The sequence below is a fragment of the Plectropomus leopardus genome, chromosome 13, assembly GCF_008729295.1.
Source record: "Plectropomus leopardus isolate mb chromosome 13, YSFRI_Pleo_2.0, whole genome shotgun sequence".
Classification (NCBI taxonomy): domain Eukaryota; kingdom Metazoa; phylum Chordata; class Actinopteri; order Perciformes; family Serranidae; genus Plectropomus; species Plectropomus leopardus.
The window spans coordinates 3,749,423-3,769,550 of NC_056475.1; the positions used below are offsets into that span (position 1 = coordinate 3,749,423).

The following is a 20,128-nucleotide window of genomic DNA, read 5'->3' on the forward strand; positions in this document are numbered from 1 at the left end:
TCGTGGTGTACCCTCATTGTTCATAAGCAGAGCAGATTGAACATTGCTGCTCATCCTTTCTACTTTCTCTTTGGCATATTCCAATAGTCTGAGCAATTCATTTGATTTTATTGAGTTGACACTGCAATAGGGATGTCACAAGAACTGATACTTCAGTACCAAGTTGATGCCAAAGTTCTGAAAATGTGATGGTACTCGTTTTTCTCCAGTGCTGCAGGTACCGGGGATGCAATTCTCTGGAACCTGATAGAGCAGCTTGTGTTCTAGTCTGCTGTTATAGACTGCCTTACAGCATATAAACACAATGACATAAGATGGCGGCAAGCGTAGCTTTTTTTCCTAAACCAAGCGTATGACATTAAAAAGAAAGAAAAATTCACCAAAAGTCAGGACTACTTAAGTCAATTCACTTCATTTTGCAGTATGATATTTGGATGTATGTCTCTGCTCTGAGATCTCTCTGCCCTTCCATATGCCTACATTGACAGCCAAAGGTGAAGAGAGCACACCTGTCTCTCACCCTGTGCCTTTGAGGAAAGCTGAAGGCAGAGGGAGCCACTTCTCCGCCCTCCCTGTGCCTACGTGGAAAGCTGAGGGCAGAGAGAGCAAACCTCCCTGCCCTTCCATGCGCCTACATGGAAAGCCTAAGGCAGGGAGAGCAGAAACAAAGAACTACCGCGTCAGCTGATGTAGCTGTGATGTGAGCTTCACTTGACACCATGCCCTGCCCGAACTAATGCTCAATTCGTCTTCTAGTTGTCTTGTTGGTTAGCCCACTGTTCCAACAATCACCAACACTGGTTTGGTCAAAGTAATCCCTTAGTTCACCAAATTAGAACTGAAAATATATTGTTTTTCTTTCTGCCATTGCTGGCCAGCTGTTCACAGTCCTGTAATGTTATCCTCACCACTGGCTGTTGCCATGCTGCCTGTTACACCAGTAGAGACTGGGCTCTAGTGTTGCATGTTGTGCTCTACATACAGCATCTCAGCATGAGTTTAATAGAAAGAGGAGTGTCTGTATTTTTGACTGGATTGAAAATCATACCTTTAGGATTTCCAAATATCCTGGTATACAGTAATACTTTGATGCTGCCAAAGCCTTATTGACATGAGGCGGTGGTTTTGTTACCTGTCATTTCACAAGGTTAAAACTTCAAATAGAACTTCCATTGTGCTCGACTTTATCTCCTCCCACGCGCTGATCTCACCTCAAATGGCCCCTTCGTTTTCATCCATCTTTTTTGGCACTGCACTCGCTCCTCTCCACTTAAGTGCTACAGAAAGATAGTCACCATAAGGCCAAGCGATGAGATTTTACTTCCTGGTGCTGAAGGAAAATCCATTTACTTTGGACTCCAAAGTGTTGTCTCCAGCTAAAAGAGCTGATGTATTGATTACATTCCAAGTGCTATAATACCCTAAGTGCTTGGATAGCGCAGGGAAGTCCCTCCCCTCACCACAGTTTAATGAAAATAGATCAGGTATGCATTTTAATCACAGGAAAAGGAGGGAGCAAGGAAAAGAGGACAGGGGGAGATTAAGTTGAAAAGAAATAGGTGGAACAAATTTGGATATTGGAGCTGTTACCATAAACATGGACATTTAATGGAAAAAATTGGGCTTCAATTTTCTCAATCCTTCACTACTCTTCTGCATTCTTCCTGCACTCTTTCTTTTTTGATAAATGCACCACTGTTTTGCTTTAATGGCATCGTTTCAGCTCATCTGTTTCCACTTCCATTTGTTAGGATATAGTTGGAGAAAGTCCTCTCAGTTTCTCTTTTGTTGATAGATATGTCTATTTATGTATTCATGTGATATGATGTAACTCTGGACAAACACGGAAAGTCGTGACATAGTTTGTTTCTTCTCCAGCCAGTTTTGCCCATGTATTAACACAGTGGGGCTCCCACAAACTGTCAGCCCGTGTGTTCCACCTTTCCTTCCCTCATGCACACGGCCTATTTGATAAGGTTTTGGCACGGCATCACCCACATTGTTTTGATCTGCTGTACGGGCCTTGGAAGGTGAGACGTGAAAGAGAGCCAAGTGTGCGGAGGTGAAAGAAGTGACGGGAGAGAGGAGAGAGTCGGGTGTGTTGTGTTGGGAAGCTTTGGTCTGACCGTTCATCTGGTTCCAATCACTCCACCTCTCCTGCCTCCTGCTGTCAGACCTGCCTGAATGTAGGACAGGAACGTGTGTGTGTGTGTGTGTGTGTGTGTGTGTTTGGGAGTGGGAAGGAGGTCATTGTGCGTTTGCCAGGGGATGTGTGTTCTGGTGTATGTTCACATGGTGGGAAGTCTTCCTGTGTGCCAGCTTACAGTATGTGTTGTGTGCACGAGCGTAGAGTTTCCAAATGTTCGTGTTGCCTGTTTGCCAGCATTATCTCCAGTGCAGGAGTCAGTTTGTGTGAGAGGATAATGATGGAAAAAGACAGGAATTAATCAGGGTTTAGAATAAATGTGTCCTTAGTTAACCCTTTGAAACCTGAGCAAGTAGGCTTGATTTCTTTCAAAAACATGGAAAGAAGACAATTAACAGCAAAAGAAGTTATGACCCAAAGATTAACAAGAATGAGTAAAAAGTACAAGAAAACTGCTTAAAAATATTTAAAGAAAAAACATTATAAGAAAGCAATTTTCCCTAGATTTTTTAAAAGATAATTTTCTAAATCTAAATGACTCTCAAATATGGAACAATTCTGTAAAAAAAAGTTCAAAAATGATATATTATATCATATATTCCAGTTTCTTGCAATTTTTGGAACATTTCTTACCAAGTTGCTCATTGCCTTTTTTCCCATGTTTTTGAAAGAAATGGCACCAATTTGCTCAGAGTACAAAGGTTGAAATACTTGTGAGAGTCATCTGAAGTAGCACAAGAGAAAAGATGTCACTCCAGGTTTCAACGGATGGGCTCTGTGATTTTAAACAACACTAAAGTAACAGAAATAACATTATTGGATGGATGGAAAATGGACAGGCAAGCAAATTTGCTATTCTTTAATTTTTAGTATGGGAAAAATTTATAAGTGATCCTTAAAGTGATGCTAAAAGAATGCAATGCCGTGATAAAAATCAAATGAGGTCCTTTAGGGGTAATAAATAGTGCATGCTCAACAAATGTGTATAATTGGTTTCCTGTGTTTTTTGGGGGGAAAACACAGCTATCAGCATGAAAGCTTATTCTTGACTTTGGGAATTGTTGTTTGACGCAACAGATTTATATACTTGGAGACATTTTCTCCAGTATTTCTCAACAAAACACACATCTGTATACCTGAAACCCTATTATTATTCATGCATTGACATCTAAGAGGTACTTTAATGCTGAAATTAGTCAGGATCAAACTAAATTTAACTCCTTCTTAATACTGTTGGGTGCATTTATCTGTAAGAGGGCATTACACTCTAGAAAGCATCAAATTTCCTTCTGTATGTATAATATGTATTTTAAGAAGTAACTAGTAACTTTATGTGCATTATTTTTAAAAAATGAGCCACTGAGTTATGGTGAATTATAAGTAAAGAGAAGCATAAAATTCAAATACTGTAGTGTTTGTCTTTCAGACACCAGCACCAGTTCTGCAGCTTCTAAGATTCCCAGCAGCATTAGGGTGATGATGTGAATGTCATTTATACTTTAGTAGCTTCTACATTACATCAACATGGCATAACGCCGCTGGCATGCTGACATGTTGCACTATGTAACGTTCAATCAGTCTGATTATGATAAAGCCTCTGGGGCCAGCGACCAATAATTCAGTGATTCCAGTGTAGCCAGCGTATATCCGGGCCAAGACTTCCTCTTCAGTGCGCCAGATATTTTTTACAGTTCAATGAGCAACTTGAGACAGGTCCAAAAACATTTTGATCAGCCTCTTTAAACATATATCTGCATACCAGTGCAGATAAAGTAAAGATAAAATCTAAGTAGTCGTCACAGATTGAAGTTTTGCTCAGCGATTGCATTCTGGCCAATGCTGCTGTCAGCATGGACTGTTCACCTGCATGCAACCAAAGCCTGCTCAGATCTGATTGGTCAATACTACTTGGATCAAAATGAACTGCAACAGGAAACTGGAAAACATCCAATGCTAAAATCTTGTCCCATTGCCTACAGATTCTCCATACAGATTTATAACCATTACATAACATTTAGCATGATAACATGCCCACAGTATGTGCTGCATAAGTCCCCTCTCACTTGCCTTAATATATGAAGCTGATTCATCATCTCACTTTAATATTTAATCCTATACTTCCCCATATATCACTCTGCAAAGTTCATGCTGAAATCATAGTGCACATAAGAGGAGCAAATGATAAATCAGGGATGATTACTGTTTAATTTCTCAGTGAGCTGACCAGCAGGACCGGCTCCTGAAAGTCCAGAAACACATCTTACTTAGCTGCTTCGAACATGTTTGACCGTGTGTCATCAGTTCAGCTTCAGGCTGTCTTATTACTTCATCTCTTATATTAACACTAACACACACTCCTCTATCCATACAATAAATGTGGGGCCCCGGGGAAGACCTGCACACCCTGCTGGGTTTAGATCCTGTCCTGCTGTATCTCTCTGTGTGAGCGAAACAAGGTCCAGACCACTGGTGCTTTAATCCATCTGCTAAGATAAAGAGGCCAAAAAGAACATGTTGGTGTGCATGTGTGTGTGTGTGTGTGTGTGTGTGTGTGTGTGTGTGTGTGTGTGTGTGTGTGTGTGTGTGTGTGTGTGTGTGTGTGTGTGTGTGTGCGTGTCCATGCGTCGCCTGTGTGCGTGTGTGCGGGCTGCTAAAAACATAATTCTTGAATTTAATGAACCCATTAACCAATCTTGTTGTTGGATAAATGTCACTATATGACACTGTTTCTCTCATTTAAAGGAAACAGTTCTTCTGTGTGAGTGTGTATAGTTTGGTAGTTTTCTTTTTTTAATGGCCCTGTGTAAAAAAATTACTCATCAAAGTTTTCCACCCTCGACTTCCTCCGGTTCCGTGTTGCTGTAATTGCTGTGAACATCGGTCTGTTTTACTGCCATGTATGGTCTAGTTCATGGTTGGTTGGGATGCCATCCAGCCAGCTTCTCCCAATTAGTCATATTTTACACCACGCTGTCCGCAGTGTTTTGGTGTGTTTTTACGGCCTCTCTGCAAGCGGTTAAAGAATGTCTCCGTGTCAAGCTGGCCCTCGGCGGCTACACCAGACTTAATGAAAACAAAACCTATTTGTGGCTTTCGAAATTTTAAGATCAGCTACAGAGCCAATTAAAAGGAGGTTAAAGTGGTATATTAGAGTGGGTTCTGCATTATGACAAACAAAAGTGCTTTGACACCGACATGATTGTAAATGATATATCTGGGTTTGCAAATTGCATATTATTTGCAAAAAAATCTAATTTTTCACAGTTTAAAGACATTTAATTATGTGATTGTGCACCCCGCAACATGACACAGAATACTAGGCTACATTCATTTTAAAACCTTTCTGGGATAGATCCTTTTCTGTGAAGAGTCACCATCAGATCACAAAGACTTCTGACGTGCAGTCAAGACCTGTCATTTTGTCATTTTATGTGACAAGTCTTGTTTTATTTAAAGGCCAAGAGGGAGCTTGTTCTCTTTGCTCGTCATCTAATGGATTGAGAATATGTCAGACTGAGTCATCATTATATCACGTTAGTGATGGTTTGGGTCTACTAAAAGTTATATTCACAGATGTATCAGTGTATCAAGGAAACATTTAACACATCTGCGAACTGCTGACTGACAATGTACTTTGGTACTACATTTCTTCTGCCCTTAAATTCCCACGATTGACCATTTCAAACATTAATCCACAATTGGAATATTTTCTTTGCCCAACTTTGTATATTAGAAAGTGAACAATATAGGCGATGTAGGATTTGAGCACTGGGCTCAGCTATATTTGAACCCTTGATGTTGTGAACATAAAGTGCAAGACATTCTGTTCTGGTGGACTTTCTGTTCTGGTGGCACAATCCTGTTGGAAATTCAGCAAAGTCTATGTGAAAAAACAAGTTTTGCATTGCACTATCCCCACTCATAACATTGCAATGTCTCAATAAAAAACAGTTGCCTTTCATGGTACTACCTTTGCTGAAATTTCAATGGTGAGTTGCTTAAAAACTGGTCTAAAAAGGTGCTGGAAATCTGCGATATGTCGTTTAAAAAAAATGCTTTACATGGCATAATATCTGCTGGAAACAGTGATTTCTCAGTAAAAAAAAAATGAAAATTGTTTTTTTATGGCACTATCCTAACTGGGAACACTGTAATGTCTCAGTAAAATACAGCAGCTTTTTATGGCATTATCCATACTGGAAAAACACTGACGAGTCACTTAAAAAACACCCATCTTTGGTGTCCAAAAACTTCTGGAAACAGATCTTGATTTGTTAAAATCATCCAGTTTTGTTGTTTGTTGGTCTCAACAGTGGTCTTGCAGCTTGGCAGGCATCTAAATAGTTCTCTCCCCAATGACAAATTCAGCTCATAAACTACTTCACTTTCGAGATGTTGGTATGATTAGTATGAAAAGGGCATCTGTAACATATTTTTTGCTTGCAGAAACATACAATGCAAACATTTTTATCTGGTGACTGGGCTGATTCAGTTAACTTTTCCTTGACAGCATCAATAAAAACTGAGAATTCTAAGTTTCACAAAGAGAGTGTTTGATTCTGGCCATTGTTTGGATTGCATTCATTTGTAAATCAGCAAGAAAACAAGTGAAACTTTGTTAAGGTGAACAAACCAACTTTAGGTTAGTTTGCCCTCAACTCCGTCCCTTCTCTCAGCATGCAGTGTATTCTAAATGTTAAACCGAATCAAAGTGCATGCCATAAAGGATCTCCTTAGTTTGCAACACCTGAAATCTAGCTCTGACAGTAAAGCGGAGGATGTCCCTGCCTGTAGCAGCATTGTACTACATGGAGTGTGACACCTAAAAAAAAAATCAACAAACTCCAGGGAGCGAGTCTCCCCTGCAGCCACGCTCCACTATAGTGGGGTTTTATTTTCTATCTCTTCCAGACTTAAAAGGACCTTCATTGGCGATTTATGTTATAGTGTGTCCGGACAACACACACACACTTTCACATGCACACAGTCAGCACCATTTCCCACCTAATGGGCATGCTCGAAAGTTGCAAATTGCAGCAAAAAAAGGACTTGGCAGTTCAAAAAGTGTATTACACACATTGATTGGAGAAGGTCAGTGTTATGGAACCAGCAGCCCTGCATCCTTAAAATGGCTTCTCCAGAAAGGATCATATATATATATATATATATATATATATTATATATCTAAAGCCACTGAGAGTCAAGGACTGACAGTACATTAAATGGCACTTTTATTTAGTGTGTGTAATTTTGGGGAACATTTTATAGAAATTGTGAGTCACCATCAGTGATGCCATATGGTGTAGCCTTCCAACTAAGAAGCTCATATTGATCGTAACTGAAACTCATTTTAATCATTGTTGGCCAGACAGGGTGCACAGTCAGCAAAACAGATATAAAAGTTGGTACAGCATGTTACAAGGGCATCTGGACTTCCTCTGATGCTGCTGAAAAACGAAATAAATGAGTAAATCAAGGCATGCCGTCTAATGATCCTTTGGCAAAGGAATCAGAAAGGCTCCCATTTTTAATCTTCTAATGGCAACATTTTATTTGCTGTGGATTAGTGTGTTAAAGGTGAAGTGAGGTCCTCCAGCCTTTGTGAGAGACGTCAGTGAGTGTAACGATTAAAGGTTAAATTGAGTTATGGGGTATATATCGAGCTTTAAGTAACTGCAGTTTGTTTTTACATCCTAATGAAATTGACACGACTCAGTCTGAAGTGATGCATAACTGTTCTGTCCAGGTTGTGTTTGTTAAAAGGGGTCGAAACTCCAGAAGCACTTGTAGCATTTAGAAAATATTTTGCAAGATGAACACATTTCGACTTGTTTGTGTTTGTATGAGCCATGTGGACGTGGTGACACCAACACACTTAAATTTAGCTCTATGGCTGGGCAATGTGGCTTTAAATAACACTGCAATATTTCAAGGCTTTATCGCGATACACAATATATATCTCGAATATTTTTAAATGTCCTTTCAAATATTTCTAACTACTACAATACAAAATTATTTAATAAACTGCAGTTAAGGAAGTTAAAGTGGTTTTCTAATGAAATATACGGAGCTGCACCAAACACAGCTTGATAAAGTGGCAACGTTAAATCATGCGACCATGGTGTAGTCATCAAAAATCATGAACATATTATAAAGATTTGTTTGCCACAGAGCTTATCCAAAAATCAAATAGGAAAATCCCATAGACTTTTTGACGAGGGAACCGGTGCAGACTGAACTTCAGCGTCAGCTTACAGAAAATCGCCATCCCTGGGTCACTCTATATGCAAGAGCAAAGAGCAAAGAGTGCCCTAGATGTTTGTGTGGAAGTGAGAGTGGAGGTACATTTACATGTTTGTAGGTACAGTGATATTAAAAAGGAAAATACATGTTATAAGAGGCCTGGAAAAATAATGGTCTGCATAATCCATTTTACATAATTTTATCAATGTAAAACAACAGCAAATGCTGGATTTTGCTGTCAGATTCAAAGACCTTGACTGTCTTTTTTTGGAGACACTGACTGTTTCACTGACATCCTCAAATCATACAGGGAGAAACTCATCAGAGAAGAGGGACACGTCATACACCTACGAGGGCCTCAGTGTGATGCATTCAGCCACAAAACTCCCTCCTTCTTATCATAAATCTCCCGCCTACATCCTGAACCCACAGCTGATTCATCGCACTTTAAAGTTTCATACTTTTGCTTCATCCAGAAATCATCTTGTTCTCCTCTTGGGTTGATTTGAAAGTGATTCTAGAAAATACAGGATATGCTTGACTGAAATAGAAGTAAAAAAAAAAAAAAAAAGCTAATTATTGCAAGTTTTTTTTTTAAAAAAACAGCTAGAAAAATCAGAGTAGACATGTCAAATGTGGGTGGATCTCCAGGGTTCCTATATGGAAAAATTTTGAATTTGATGTCAGTCATTTTGTTCAACTCATTTTTGGTTCTTATTTATAAAGAGACTTAAAAAATATGTGAGAAATAAATAATATATCATTTTGTCAACATGTTAAGGGAAAATAATGAGTATAGATAGCACCAGTTTATTTCCTCTTTGGGCAGAAATGTTTGATCGTGGGACTTGGTCCAGTGTTTCGATAGGAGTTTAGACAGAATAGGTGAATGCACAATTTTCCAAGGGCTCGCCTTTTATAGACATCAGATGTGGACTAAAAAGATCTACAGAGAAGTCTGGAAATTTGAGTCTGGGAAAGTATGCAATTTTGAAATGGAAAATATGTCGGGACCCTGACGTTGTGCTTTACACAAGGTGATAAGATTTATAAATATTTATGGTATCTATTGGATAATGTGTGTCGTTCTGTGCAAGGCTATCAAGCCTCCTCATTTTTAAAATTTTTTTTGGATTTGCTGGCTTTTCACATAGTTAAGCTCCACGTCTTTTACTCACAAACATAAATCAATGGCCTGTCAGATAAACAATACAAACAATTCGAAAGATAAATGAGCCCACAAATTTGCAGCACAGAAACGAAGGCTTTTTTTCTCCCTTAAAGACAAGTGTAATACGTACTGCAGTAAGAACTGCTGCAGCTGCATGTTAATTAACGTTCTATGTGAAGCTGCTGGATAACTAAATGGCAAACCCTTAATTTACAGTTCATTATTGCAATTTATTGATTAATTTATGATTCCTGTAAGGGGTGAGATTTACAGCAGCCAGAGCAGCTGATTTTTAGTAACAAGTTGGCATGGTGTGAACATTAACACAGAGTATCCAGAAACGCATTACTGACTTTGTAATGTTTTTTCTTGATGTCAAATCTCAGGTTAATAAGAATGTCCAGGTGGAGACATGGGATTTTGAGTTCATTTAGGCTAAGTAACAAAGCTTTAAATGTTAGATCATTTTTTGAATTATTTTTTATACAGGCTACGTGGACTATTTTTATACAGTCTATGGTCACAACTTCATAACGTGTTCAGTCTGCCACTGTAATATCTGTCCAAGATTTTCCCAGAAATTGTTCACACATTTTCTGACAAAAAGTAACCTAAATTCGTACATGTCCCACATATTTTGAAAGGCTGCGATCATGTAAGCAGTGTGCTGATGGAAGTAAACAAGGAAGCAGTATCGAGCTGTCTTGTAAGGAGGCATGTTTGGGAGGTGGAATTCATTTAATATCACATGAACTGTTGTACATGCATTTTGTTAGGATATCATAATAGAGAATATGTTATAACCCAATATAAGATGTTGGACCTCCACCACCTAGATTAATTTGAATTGATTATTCTAACTTATGTAATGATTTTAATATCTCGACAGTTAGGTAAAGCTGTTCATGCTGAGTTTTTAAATGCCTCAGAGAAACTGAATGCGTGACACCCCTGAGTCTGTGTTTGTGCAGCTTTAAGGGATTCACAGCAAAATGTGAAGAGATCAGCATAGATTAAACACCCAGATAAAGTACACACCTTTTGAAAGCACAGATAGTGGAAGTATGATCAGACTGTAAGTCAGAGAATTTCCCACAACAACTCCCAGCACAAGGCGGCTATGAATGATATCCTCCTGTTCCCATAAGAACTCTATACATTAGCGACTTTACACTTGTTTTATTTTCCTGCTCAGCATCCTACAATCCCTAAATGACAAGAAATTATCTGTATACTTTGCTATTGTTTGGACGGGTGATGCATTAAGCTGGGAAGTGTTTCATTTTCATAGGCCAAAGCAATAGCAGTCGTAGCAAAAAGACATAAAAGATGATTCATTCTGAGTGCCAGCTCCCCTGCTCCTCCTCAAGTGTTCAAGGCTGCGGTGAAATGATTGCATGCTTCAGAGAGCAGCTAATGTGCAGAGAAACAGGTACAGCAGCAGGGCGGCGAGACGTCAGATAACATAACACATACATACATTATTCACTTGGTGTCAGACTAACTCTCTGCAAGCTAGCAAACATTCACATTACAACTATTTTTTTATTTATTTTTTTTACTTGGCATCATTTTTTGGAAGGTTGTTTGAGCAAATGGAAATATATTTGCTCCCCTCGCTTTGCTTTCTGACCCCTCACTCTTTCTTTGCTCTTTCACACAGTTTGCAACAAGACATCTTTTAAAGAAAGTTGGAAAAAAAAAACTCAAGAATTTATCCTGTTACTGTTTCTTGGCAAGACATTTGGCTGGAATTGTATTTATGTACATGTGTTCTAGAGGCGGCATAGTTGTACAGTAGGTTAGTGTTGGCAGAGGCTTGTGCTCTGTTTAGTGCACTAATTTTGGTTCTGTGTGTTTCCCAGTTTTGGGTCATGAAGTTGTGTCCCTCGTGGTCCTGTGCAGTCTGGTGCAGTGTAGCGATGCTCTCTGCAATGTGCTGTGAGGGCAGGTTATCAGATCTTGGCAGACACAATCTTGTGGTTGATATGCTGCAGGTGAGTCCATGGTGCAGTGTGCTTTACAGTACAGACAGTGTGTGCTGTCACTGTTGGCACTGTGTAATGAAAACATCCAGGCTTTCTCGATAATCTTAAGCACAGTAGGTATTTCCATGTTTGCTGACACACCAGCTTTGGTATATGTACATACTGTATACAGTACATTAGCTACAGCTCCACAGTCTGCAGATTAAATATCAATCAATATAAAAATCAATGCAGCAGAGCTAGAAATATCATCTTTTTTATTCCGTCCACTCTTCTTCCTTTTCAAAACCTGGTGCATTACCTACAATGCAAATCATCAGCATTGTCAGAGGTTTGAGTGCTAGTAGAAGCCGATGTAGCCTTCCCACTAGCCTGCATTTTAAGGTGGGCAAGTACACTTATAGGGCGAGCAGGTGGGAACGTGGAGGGGTCCCACAAATGAGAGACTTTCCTGTGGGAGTCTGAAGTTTGTTTCCCATGTGGATGTGAGGGAGGTTATTTTATACACCTTACCATGTGCCTCTTTTGTATAATCCTAACCGTCTTTTTGGCTTGGCACTAACCATTGTGATGGTCTGCATTTGTTGCCTTGTGCTCTTGTGTAAATAGCAGGACTGTGTTGCATCATCCCACCATGCGCATTTGTTGACATCACAGTAATGGCGTCCTGGAGTGTAAACAGCTGATGCATAAGGATATCTAAAACGTCATTAGTAGATGTGAAAGGTCACTGACAGAGCAGCAGCATGTGACAACTTGACCATAAGAACGTGTTGGACATGCACACATGGGGTGGGATGGTGTGGGGGTGGGGGCGTGAAGAAATAACAGAGTAAGAGAAAAAGTGATTGCACATGGCATGTTCTCTGGAGAGAAAAGCAGCTAAAACAGGTCTTTTAATTAAGATTGGATGGACTCTTATATGTTAATTCTTCCCACAGGCAACAGCAGTATGTCTAATCATGTGCTCCAATACTGTAGTGATTATACAGCGATGCAATGTGAAGGACTACAACAAGAGAAAGCACACAATATCTTTACATTAGCACTCAAATCCAAACTGAGGAACAGAAAATAATACTTTGTATGGCACTGAGTCATTGAATCGTCATACAAGTTCAGCAAACTGTAAAAGCACACCTCACTGGATCATAATTCACCCTGATGTATTTGAAAGTACACTCATCTTAAACCGCACCAACTCTGGTCTCAAGATGTATTTCAAGGACACCAGCTATCAAGATCAAATGTTCAGCTCAGTGTTGCTATCCTTTCTATTTCTGCTTTATATTAGATTGTACCCAGAAGAGAGTGACAGGAAATGCGGGCAGAGTTGACAGGCGGCTAAGGTCGTCAGCTGCATTTCAACCCTTGACGTCATGAACACACAACACAAGCCGATCAGATCACCTCAGCTGCTCTGATGGACTTTAACGCTCAAGATTTGAATGAGCATGCATGTATATGTATTTTCCCGGAGCTCCATCTGCAGATATGAGAATGAATACAATCTGAGCAGACCGCGTCTCATGACACCTCAACTAAAAATCAGCAGGCAGATGTTTTTATAGACCGCAAAAAAAATAGAAATAAGAAATACGGGTTCTATTGTGCATCAAGATGTTTACTGCAGACATGCACTTGATTTGTCAACCTGATTTCATTTCCAAGGCATCAAGCAGCAGCCTGGTCAGTGGCACTTGACTTAAGTTACTAACAACCTTTACCACCTCCAATGTTATCAAAATAACATTGTAAAAAGGGCAAGAAGGAAACGTACGTTTCCTGTGATAATGAGTTTATTCTTTACGACACTACATGTAACAAGCTGAAATGGATACAGAAAAAGTAAAAAAAAAAATGTTGCTAGAGGTGTACTTAGAGTGTCATAGCTTGAAGCGAAAGGTCACAGGCTGCCGTATTTGATGAGTTGGGATTGACAGGTGTTGGATTCAGTTAACTGAGCTCTTTGTTCTGCCCAGCTACCAGATGGCATTTTTAAAGTGGCGTAGTGCTGATATATGAGCTAAATTTATAATTGGGAGGTCAAGGGATAGACGAGTCAGCTCGGCGAGCGACTGCCAAGCAGCAGACCAACATTTAGACCAGCAAACAACAAAACCGGTTGATTTTTGGCAACACTTTTTTGTCATCTACATAATACGCTCTAGGTATCTTCCTGTGTCTGCTGTTGACATTCCAGGATGTTGCAACCAATGCAAGGATGTCAACAAAAGCACATAGTTATGATTAAGCGATAAAGGTATTGGTGATTAGGTTAAGGTAAGAGGTTTTAAAAAAAAAACATGGTTTGGGTCTAAATTCATATGGGAAGCTAATATCGGGCTCCTGGGTGAAAATGCAGGGTTTGTAGGACCTATCCAGTGCCCCTCCCGCCTATAGCGACCTTCCAGCTCCTTATATTACATCATCACAGCAGCATTTCAACCTGACACCATCCAGCGGTGTAGCATACGGCAATCACAGTCTCCATCCATACACATTATCAAGTATCGCTGTCTGTACGTGTATCATAATGCCAAGCAAGGTGCTGTCTGACTGACCGGTGGTGTATCATTCGGCCGCGACAGGTTCCATCCGGCCGCGTTACAAACTGACGCTGCCCAATGGCATACCATACCGCTGTGAAAGGTAGCTTTTGGTGTCAGTATCTTACCCCAAAATCACTAACAAAATGGCAATATTTGATGACTTTTGTAGTGAAAATGGGCTGGAATAAGAGTATATTTTACAAAAAACAACCAAGTTTATCGGTTTGAACATTAAATATCTTGTCTTTGTACTGTATTCAATTGAATGTTGGTTAAAAAAGATTTGCACATCATGCGTTATGTTTTTATTTATGTTTTAATCAACATCCCATGACACACATTTGTCATGATTTCATCTGATCCCAAACAGCACGAAAGCATTTACTACTTTGAATCTAAATGAAAAAATCACAACTGAAGTATGTGCATGCATGAAAGAGAATACATTTCTTTTAATAACAGAGTGCACCACCACCCAATAACAGTATAAAGAAAGAAACAATAAGTAGTTCCAGGAGAAATTAGCTTGGCAGGAGTTTGCCCTCGTTTTCTTTTTTATTTTCACTATTTTAATTGTTCTTCCTTAGATCAGAGCTTTCTGTGGTTCCAACCTCGGAGCTCAGTCGATGTGCTGACTTGCATACGCGCAAGCACGGCAGGAAGGCGGGTTGACTTTCGACAGTTTGAAGGGTAACTGGGCCCTCTGCGTCCCGCTGTCTCCCACTGCCACTATAATTGGTCCAGTGAGGAGTCTACTGGGAGGAGCAAGAGGGAGTTTACTGGAGCACAGCACATCTCACCCCAGGGCTTCGTCACAAAAGCAAAGCTCTTCATGCCACTTTTGCCAACAGGCTTTGTGGTGATAATCGCAGACAGGAGTGTGCCTTCACGTGTGCGGCATGCGCGTGCTCACACACACACACACACACACACACACAGATTTACAGAAACACACGATCCTACACACAAACAGTTCATTATAGAAGCATGCTCCTTTGTTTCTTGCCTATATACGGTACATTTTACAGCTAATGGATTTTTTATAGATGTCACGCATGCACATGCTTACACACCACCACTCACACACACACACACACACGCCTGTTGATACTCATAAACACAAAAGCATTTTCTGTAGGTAAAACACACACCTGTACATACTGTACACATCTGCATGGGGCATATTGACGTCATCTCCTAATAACAAACACAGGCACACATTAAAACCCATATACACACAGTAGCAACTTAAGCTCATGCACACACTTTGCAGCAGTCCACACGCACACACACATTTCCCTGTTCTATTTTTGTTCTCCCACAAATGTGTCCAGCCAGCAGGACATCACAGTCCATACAGTTGATCAGTGTCCAAAGAAGGATAAATAAATAAAAGGGGAAACAATTGGAAGCTCAGGCTTTCATCCTCAGCCTCTCTGTAATTCCACCCCAGTCAGCAGTGCCAGTTTCACTCTGTGTACTGCTGCGGTGGGTAAGCTGATATCCCCTCTGGATCTTACCCATTGTACCATGTATCCTTTTTGTGTTGGGCTTATCATTAGTGTAACCTGCCCCAGACTGCAGGGCTGTGTGTGTGTGTGTGTGTGTGTGTTTGTTTGTGTAATAGTTGTAAAGTATTCATAGTTGAAAGTTGGTGTTGGAAGGTTTATGTGTGGTTGCACTTTGTTCCTGGAGGCACTGCAATTGAAGTACTGCTTTTGAACGTTTACTGTGTATGAAATTTCCAACCAATCACATTCACATTTGTTTTGAATTTCCTTAACTCTGCATTTATCCTTTGATTGTCATAAACAGCATTGCCAGCTGTACAATAATTATCATATTTGTATAATACTTTTTTCCTCTGTGCCATGTATGATCAATAATATCCACATTTGTATACTGTACAAGAGTTCAGAGTTTCCCACATATTCGTTTTTTGTGGTAATGCATCTCGATATCAGCATCTAATGCCACATATTGATTTTCTAAAAAAGGAGGAACTTATAACCATAAAACAGTGGTCTAAAAGAACCAGGTCCAGGCACTCAGGATGGTTTGAAAAGCATAAAAGGCCTTTAATTCGTAGGACTAGAAACATGAAAAATATACCAACACATATCAGCCTCCCCCTCCTACAGGACATTGAATTTCTATTTCTGAAACTGGACCATTCATTAGGAGCATTGTTGTAATACATATGAACGTAGGTTTGGTTGTTTATCGCAACACACTTGCGGAGCACAGAGCATACTCTGGGCATAAATGGAGCAGCAGATCATCAGGCGCAGTTAAAGTGAAACTTAACTGTTTATTGCACTGGGTCTAGCAGTTTGCTGAGGGGAAAAAAATAACTCATGAGGCTTTTCACCTGCGCTGCTTACACAGACCCACAAAAAACCTCTGGATTTGAAGAAGGGAAATAAAATAATACAGATATGCACAAGAACACACGCACAAAACATAAACTTTTCTGACCGCCTGCTGATGTTTTGTGCTGTTTGTCCTTTGATGTATACTTTGAAATGTACTTTAACTGATATTTCACATCTGATGCAGTGAACATAACCTTGGACTGGTCTGTCTCTCTTTAGTTCTGTCGGGTGTGTTGACGACATGCGCCCAGACGGAGATGAAGAGGGTTGTTGGAGACAATGCGACGCTGCCCTGCCACCATCAGTTTTGGGTGGGTGATGATCCCACTCTGGACATTGAATGGCTGCTTCTAAAGCCAACCAACAGGCAGAGAGTGGTGAGTGTCTTCACATGCAAGTGGTTAAATGTTTATGAGGATGGAACAAGCTAATATTTATTAGATCTGTATATGTGTAGCTATAATCAGCATATCAACACTACATAAACAACCTAGTACTGAGAATATATGTTGGCATTGTACATTTCTGCAAGCCACGGATATGTAATATATGTATGTTATTATGTAGTGGATGTGTTGAAACTTTGTTTCATTTAAGCAATGATGTGGTTAACGTTTGTTTATGTTTAGCTACACAATGCCACTTGGTTATGATTAGGAAAAGATAATGTGTGGTTGGTTTAAGTTAAAATCAAAACTCAAAGCTAGAAATTCAGGTGGTGTAAAAACATTTATGGTTATTCAGTTTGTCATTCTAAATTAGGTATTGAACCGAGGCAATTAAATATTAAATATTATTAATATTCATAGTAGACAGACAGAAAACTTGCACATAAATTTAACTATTATGAATAAAACTTACTTAATGTAGTTTGAATTGAACATGAAAACAGAAAAGACACATTTTGTTACTGCAGATGAAGTAGTTTCTTTGGCTTTAATTCTTGGGTGAAATAATCACGTTAAAAAGACAGTTTATTTGAAATGATGGCATTACAAATTTTCTATTTGTTACATAGTTTGCTGGCCATCCTGAACACTTTAAAATCCTTTTCTCAACTTTACTGCCTCTGTAGTTTCTTCCCAAAAAAAAAAAAGGATTTCCTCATGGGGATACATGAAGTACTTTTTCTTTTGTCTTACTTATGTCCTCTCTGGCCTTCTGTACAAATGGAATCGCTGTTTCTTATAGAGAACTTCCACATTGCTGCACTTACTGTATGTGTTTTACCTTACTTGCCCAATCACAAACTCACCCTCTATCTCCCCTCCCCCATCAGGTAATCACCTACTTTGCTGGACGTGTTTTTGACCCCAATGAAGCGGAGCGCAGCCGCGTGGCCTTCGCTGGAGAGTACTTAAAAGGGGACGCCTCTCTGCTGATCAGTGACTTGTCCCTAACTGACTCAGGAGAGTACAGCTGCAAAGTCAAGACTGGTGCACAATACCACTGGAGCACCATCAGCCTCATAGTGCTGGGTAAGTGGCAGACAGCACTTAGGTTAAATAAGAAAAAAACACGCACAGGGGGAGGACTCATGAGAACGCCACACAACTGGAAGTGTCATGTAACCCCAAAGCTCTTAGCATTAGTGTGCCATTGAAAGTTCAGACCAGTGATTTCACATCACGCTCTCATTCACCCATGAAAGAGTACATTAATTGTAGTTCATCCTCTGTAGTTTTCCGTCTGAAACTCATGTCCCTGATTAATGCATTTCTGTATAAACAATTTTTATGCTCACTTTACATTTCTTTAAAAACCGTCAGAGAGCAGAGTTGGTGCATCAACACATTTGAATTCCAGTTGGAAGACCCCTTCCTTAATCAGCTGACTCCCATTGATCTGTTGGTATTAAAACTGTAAAGGATAGCAACACTATAATCTATAATGCATACAGCTCCATAAGAGGAGCAAACACCTCTTTACTATCCTATAAATCACTGGAATAAACAAACTCCAGCGGATTGTGCTACCCCTTTTTGAATTATTTATTGCCTTCTTGCTTCCAGTCTACTGAGGCAACTCCATTTCCCAGAGGCAGCTGGACCTTGCATCAAGTCAGTTCTTACAACTGTGCAATTCCACACAGCAGCGCATCCTGTTCAAGAAAAAAAAAAAAAAAGGTTATAAAAGGCACTCTCGTAATGCAGCATTTTACATAAATTCTGCTTCTTATTTATTAGACATGATTCAGACGTTTACAGTTGCAGATGCTGTCAGTCAAATTCCCATCAGGCCATTCTGAGCAGTGACACAGGTGACAGCCAGTGAAATCACTATGCTGATTGAATGTTGGAGTAGGTTTTCATGTCTATGAGAAAATGCAGTGTAGCGCATTGAAAGCGAAGCAAGATACCGCTGATCTGGGAGGCTGGTGGTCTCTCAGCTTATCTTATCTTAAAATTTCCACAGCAACTTAAGATACAAATGGTTGACTGCAGATCTTACAAGGGCTAAATATTCCATAATGAATGTTTTACTATTAGCTTGCGAGGATAATGAAATGCTTTGCCTATGTTCTTTCTTTTTTTTTCACACAAATCTGTGCCAAGCTTGCCCATGTAGCAAGAAATGTGCCTGAATGGAGGCACATCTCAAACTTTTTCATATTCTAAGATTGAGAGGAAAAAAAGAAGATACTAATGGGTTTAAAAATGTAATCCATATAATTTCAGTCTTAGGAATACATCCACATTCATCAGTTTTCATTATAAAATGAATATATATTGTTATGCTTCTGCCCAGTGTCCACATTACGCCAGCGTATATGAACCTCTAAAACGGGCACTTTGAAATTGCTGCTGACTTTGTTTTAGTTTGAAAACTCCAGGATTGGGTTTTAGTCCGGACATGAGAAAACAGAGACTTTTGAAAAGCATGGCGCAGACACCTGAGTTTCCCAATTGGGTCTAATTAGTGTTACCATATTTGACTGTGCCTTGGCTGCTTTATAGCCATGTGTTACTTTCAATATCAGTTTCACCTTGTCGCCTGTGCAAGCAAATAAATCTATGCTCTTACTTTTCAGCATTGCTGTTCTTCCTCTGTAGTACTTTCTTGAACCAAACCACAGAGTAGACAACATGCTTCCTGCTTACACTGGCACACACGCCCATAGTACATTAATGGCTATGTGATGTGCCTTTTTTAGGGTGTGATGGCATAGACAGAAATTCATTTTGAAACGGTGCCAAAATGCTTGTGTGTCCAGATTGTTTTAAAATTGCTTTTAATTAAAACATATTAGTGTGTATGTAACCTTGGTCAATTTGGCAACACCTGTGGTTACCATGGTAACAGCAACTGTGCTTTAATACAACGGCAAACACTCCTCTGTGGACTCAACCACTTCTAAATGTGAATACATGGAATGGATACAACAGAAGACATAGTGGCTATTAACATTGCACAGGTTTTTATTTCTTTAAAAAAGTAGGATAAATAATTATTAAAGCATGGATGAAATATCTATCATTAAGCATTTATTCATGCATTTATATAAAAAGCAGCTTTATTGAGAGTTGATTAAATAGCCTAACCATGGTCTGAAAGAAAGTAAAGTGGACATATAAAGATTACTGAAGTTTAAATAAATAATCACATTATCCTACTGAACAACATCAAATCAATATAATTCTTTGAAGTCCTGC

General features: G+C 39.5%; 1 protein-coding gene across 1 annotated transcript in view; it reads left to right on the plus strand.

The window, feature by feature from the left end:
• Window positions 1-20,128, plus strand: part of LOC121952813 (CXADR-like membrane protein) — a 63,723-nt gene that overhangs the window by 38,028 nt on the left and 5,567 nt on the right. The window contains exons 2-3 of the mRNA XM_042499654.1: window positions 16,695-16,852; window positions 17,755-17,953. Coding sequence (XP_042355588.1) covers window positions 16,695-16,852; window positions 17,755-17,953 — 357 coding nt within the window. The remainder of the gene's footprint in view (window positions 1-16,694; window positions 16,853-17,754; window positions 17,954-20,128) is intronic.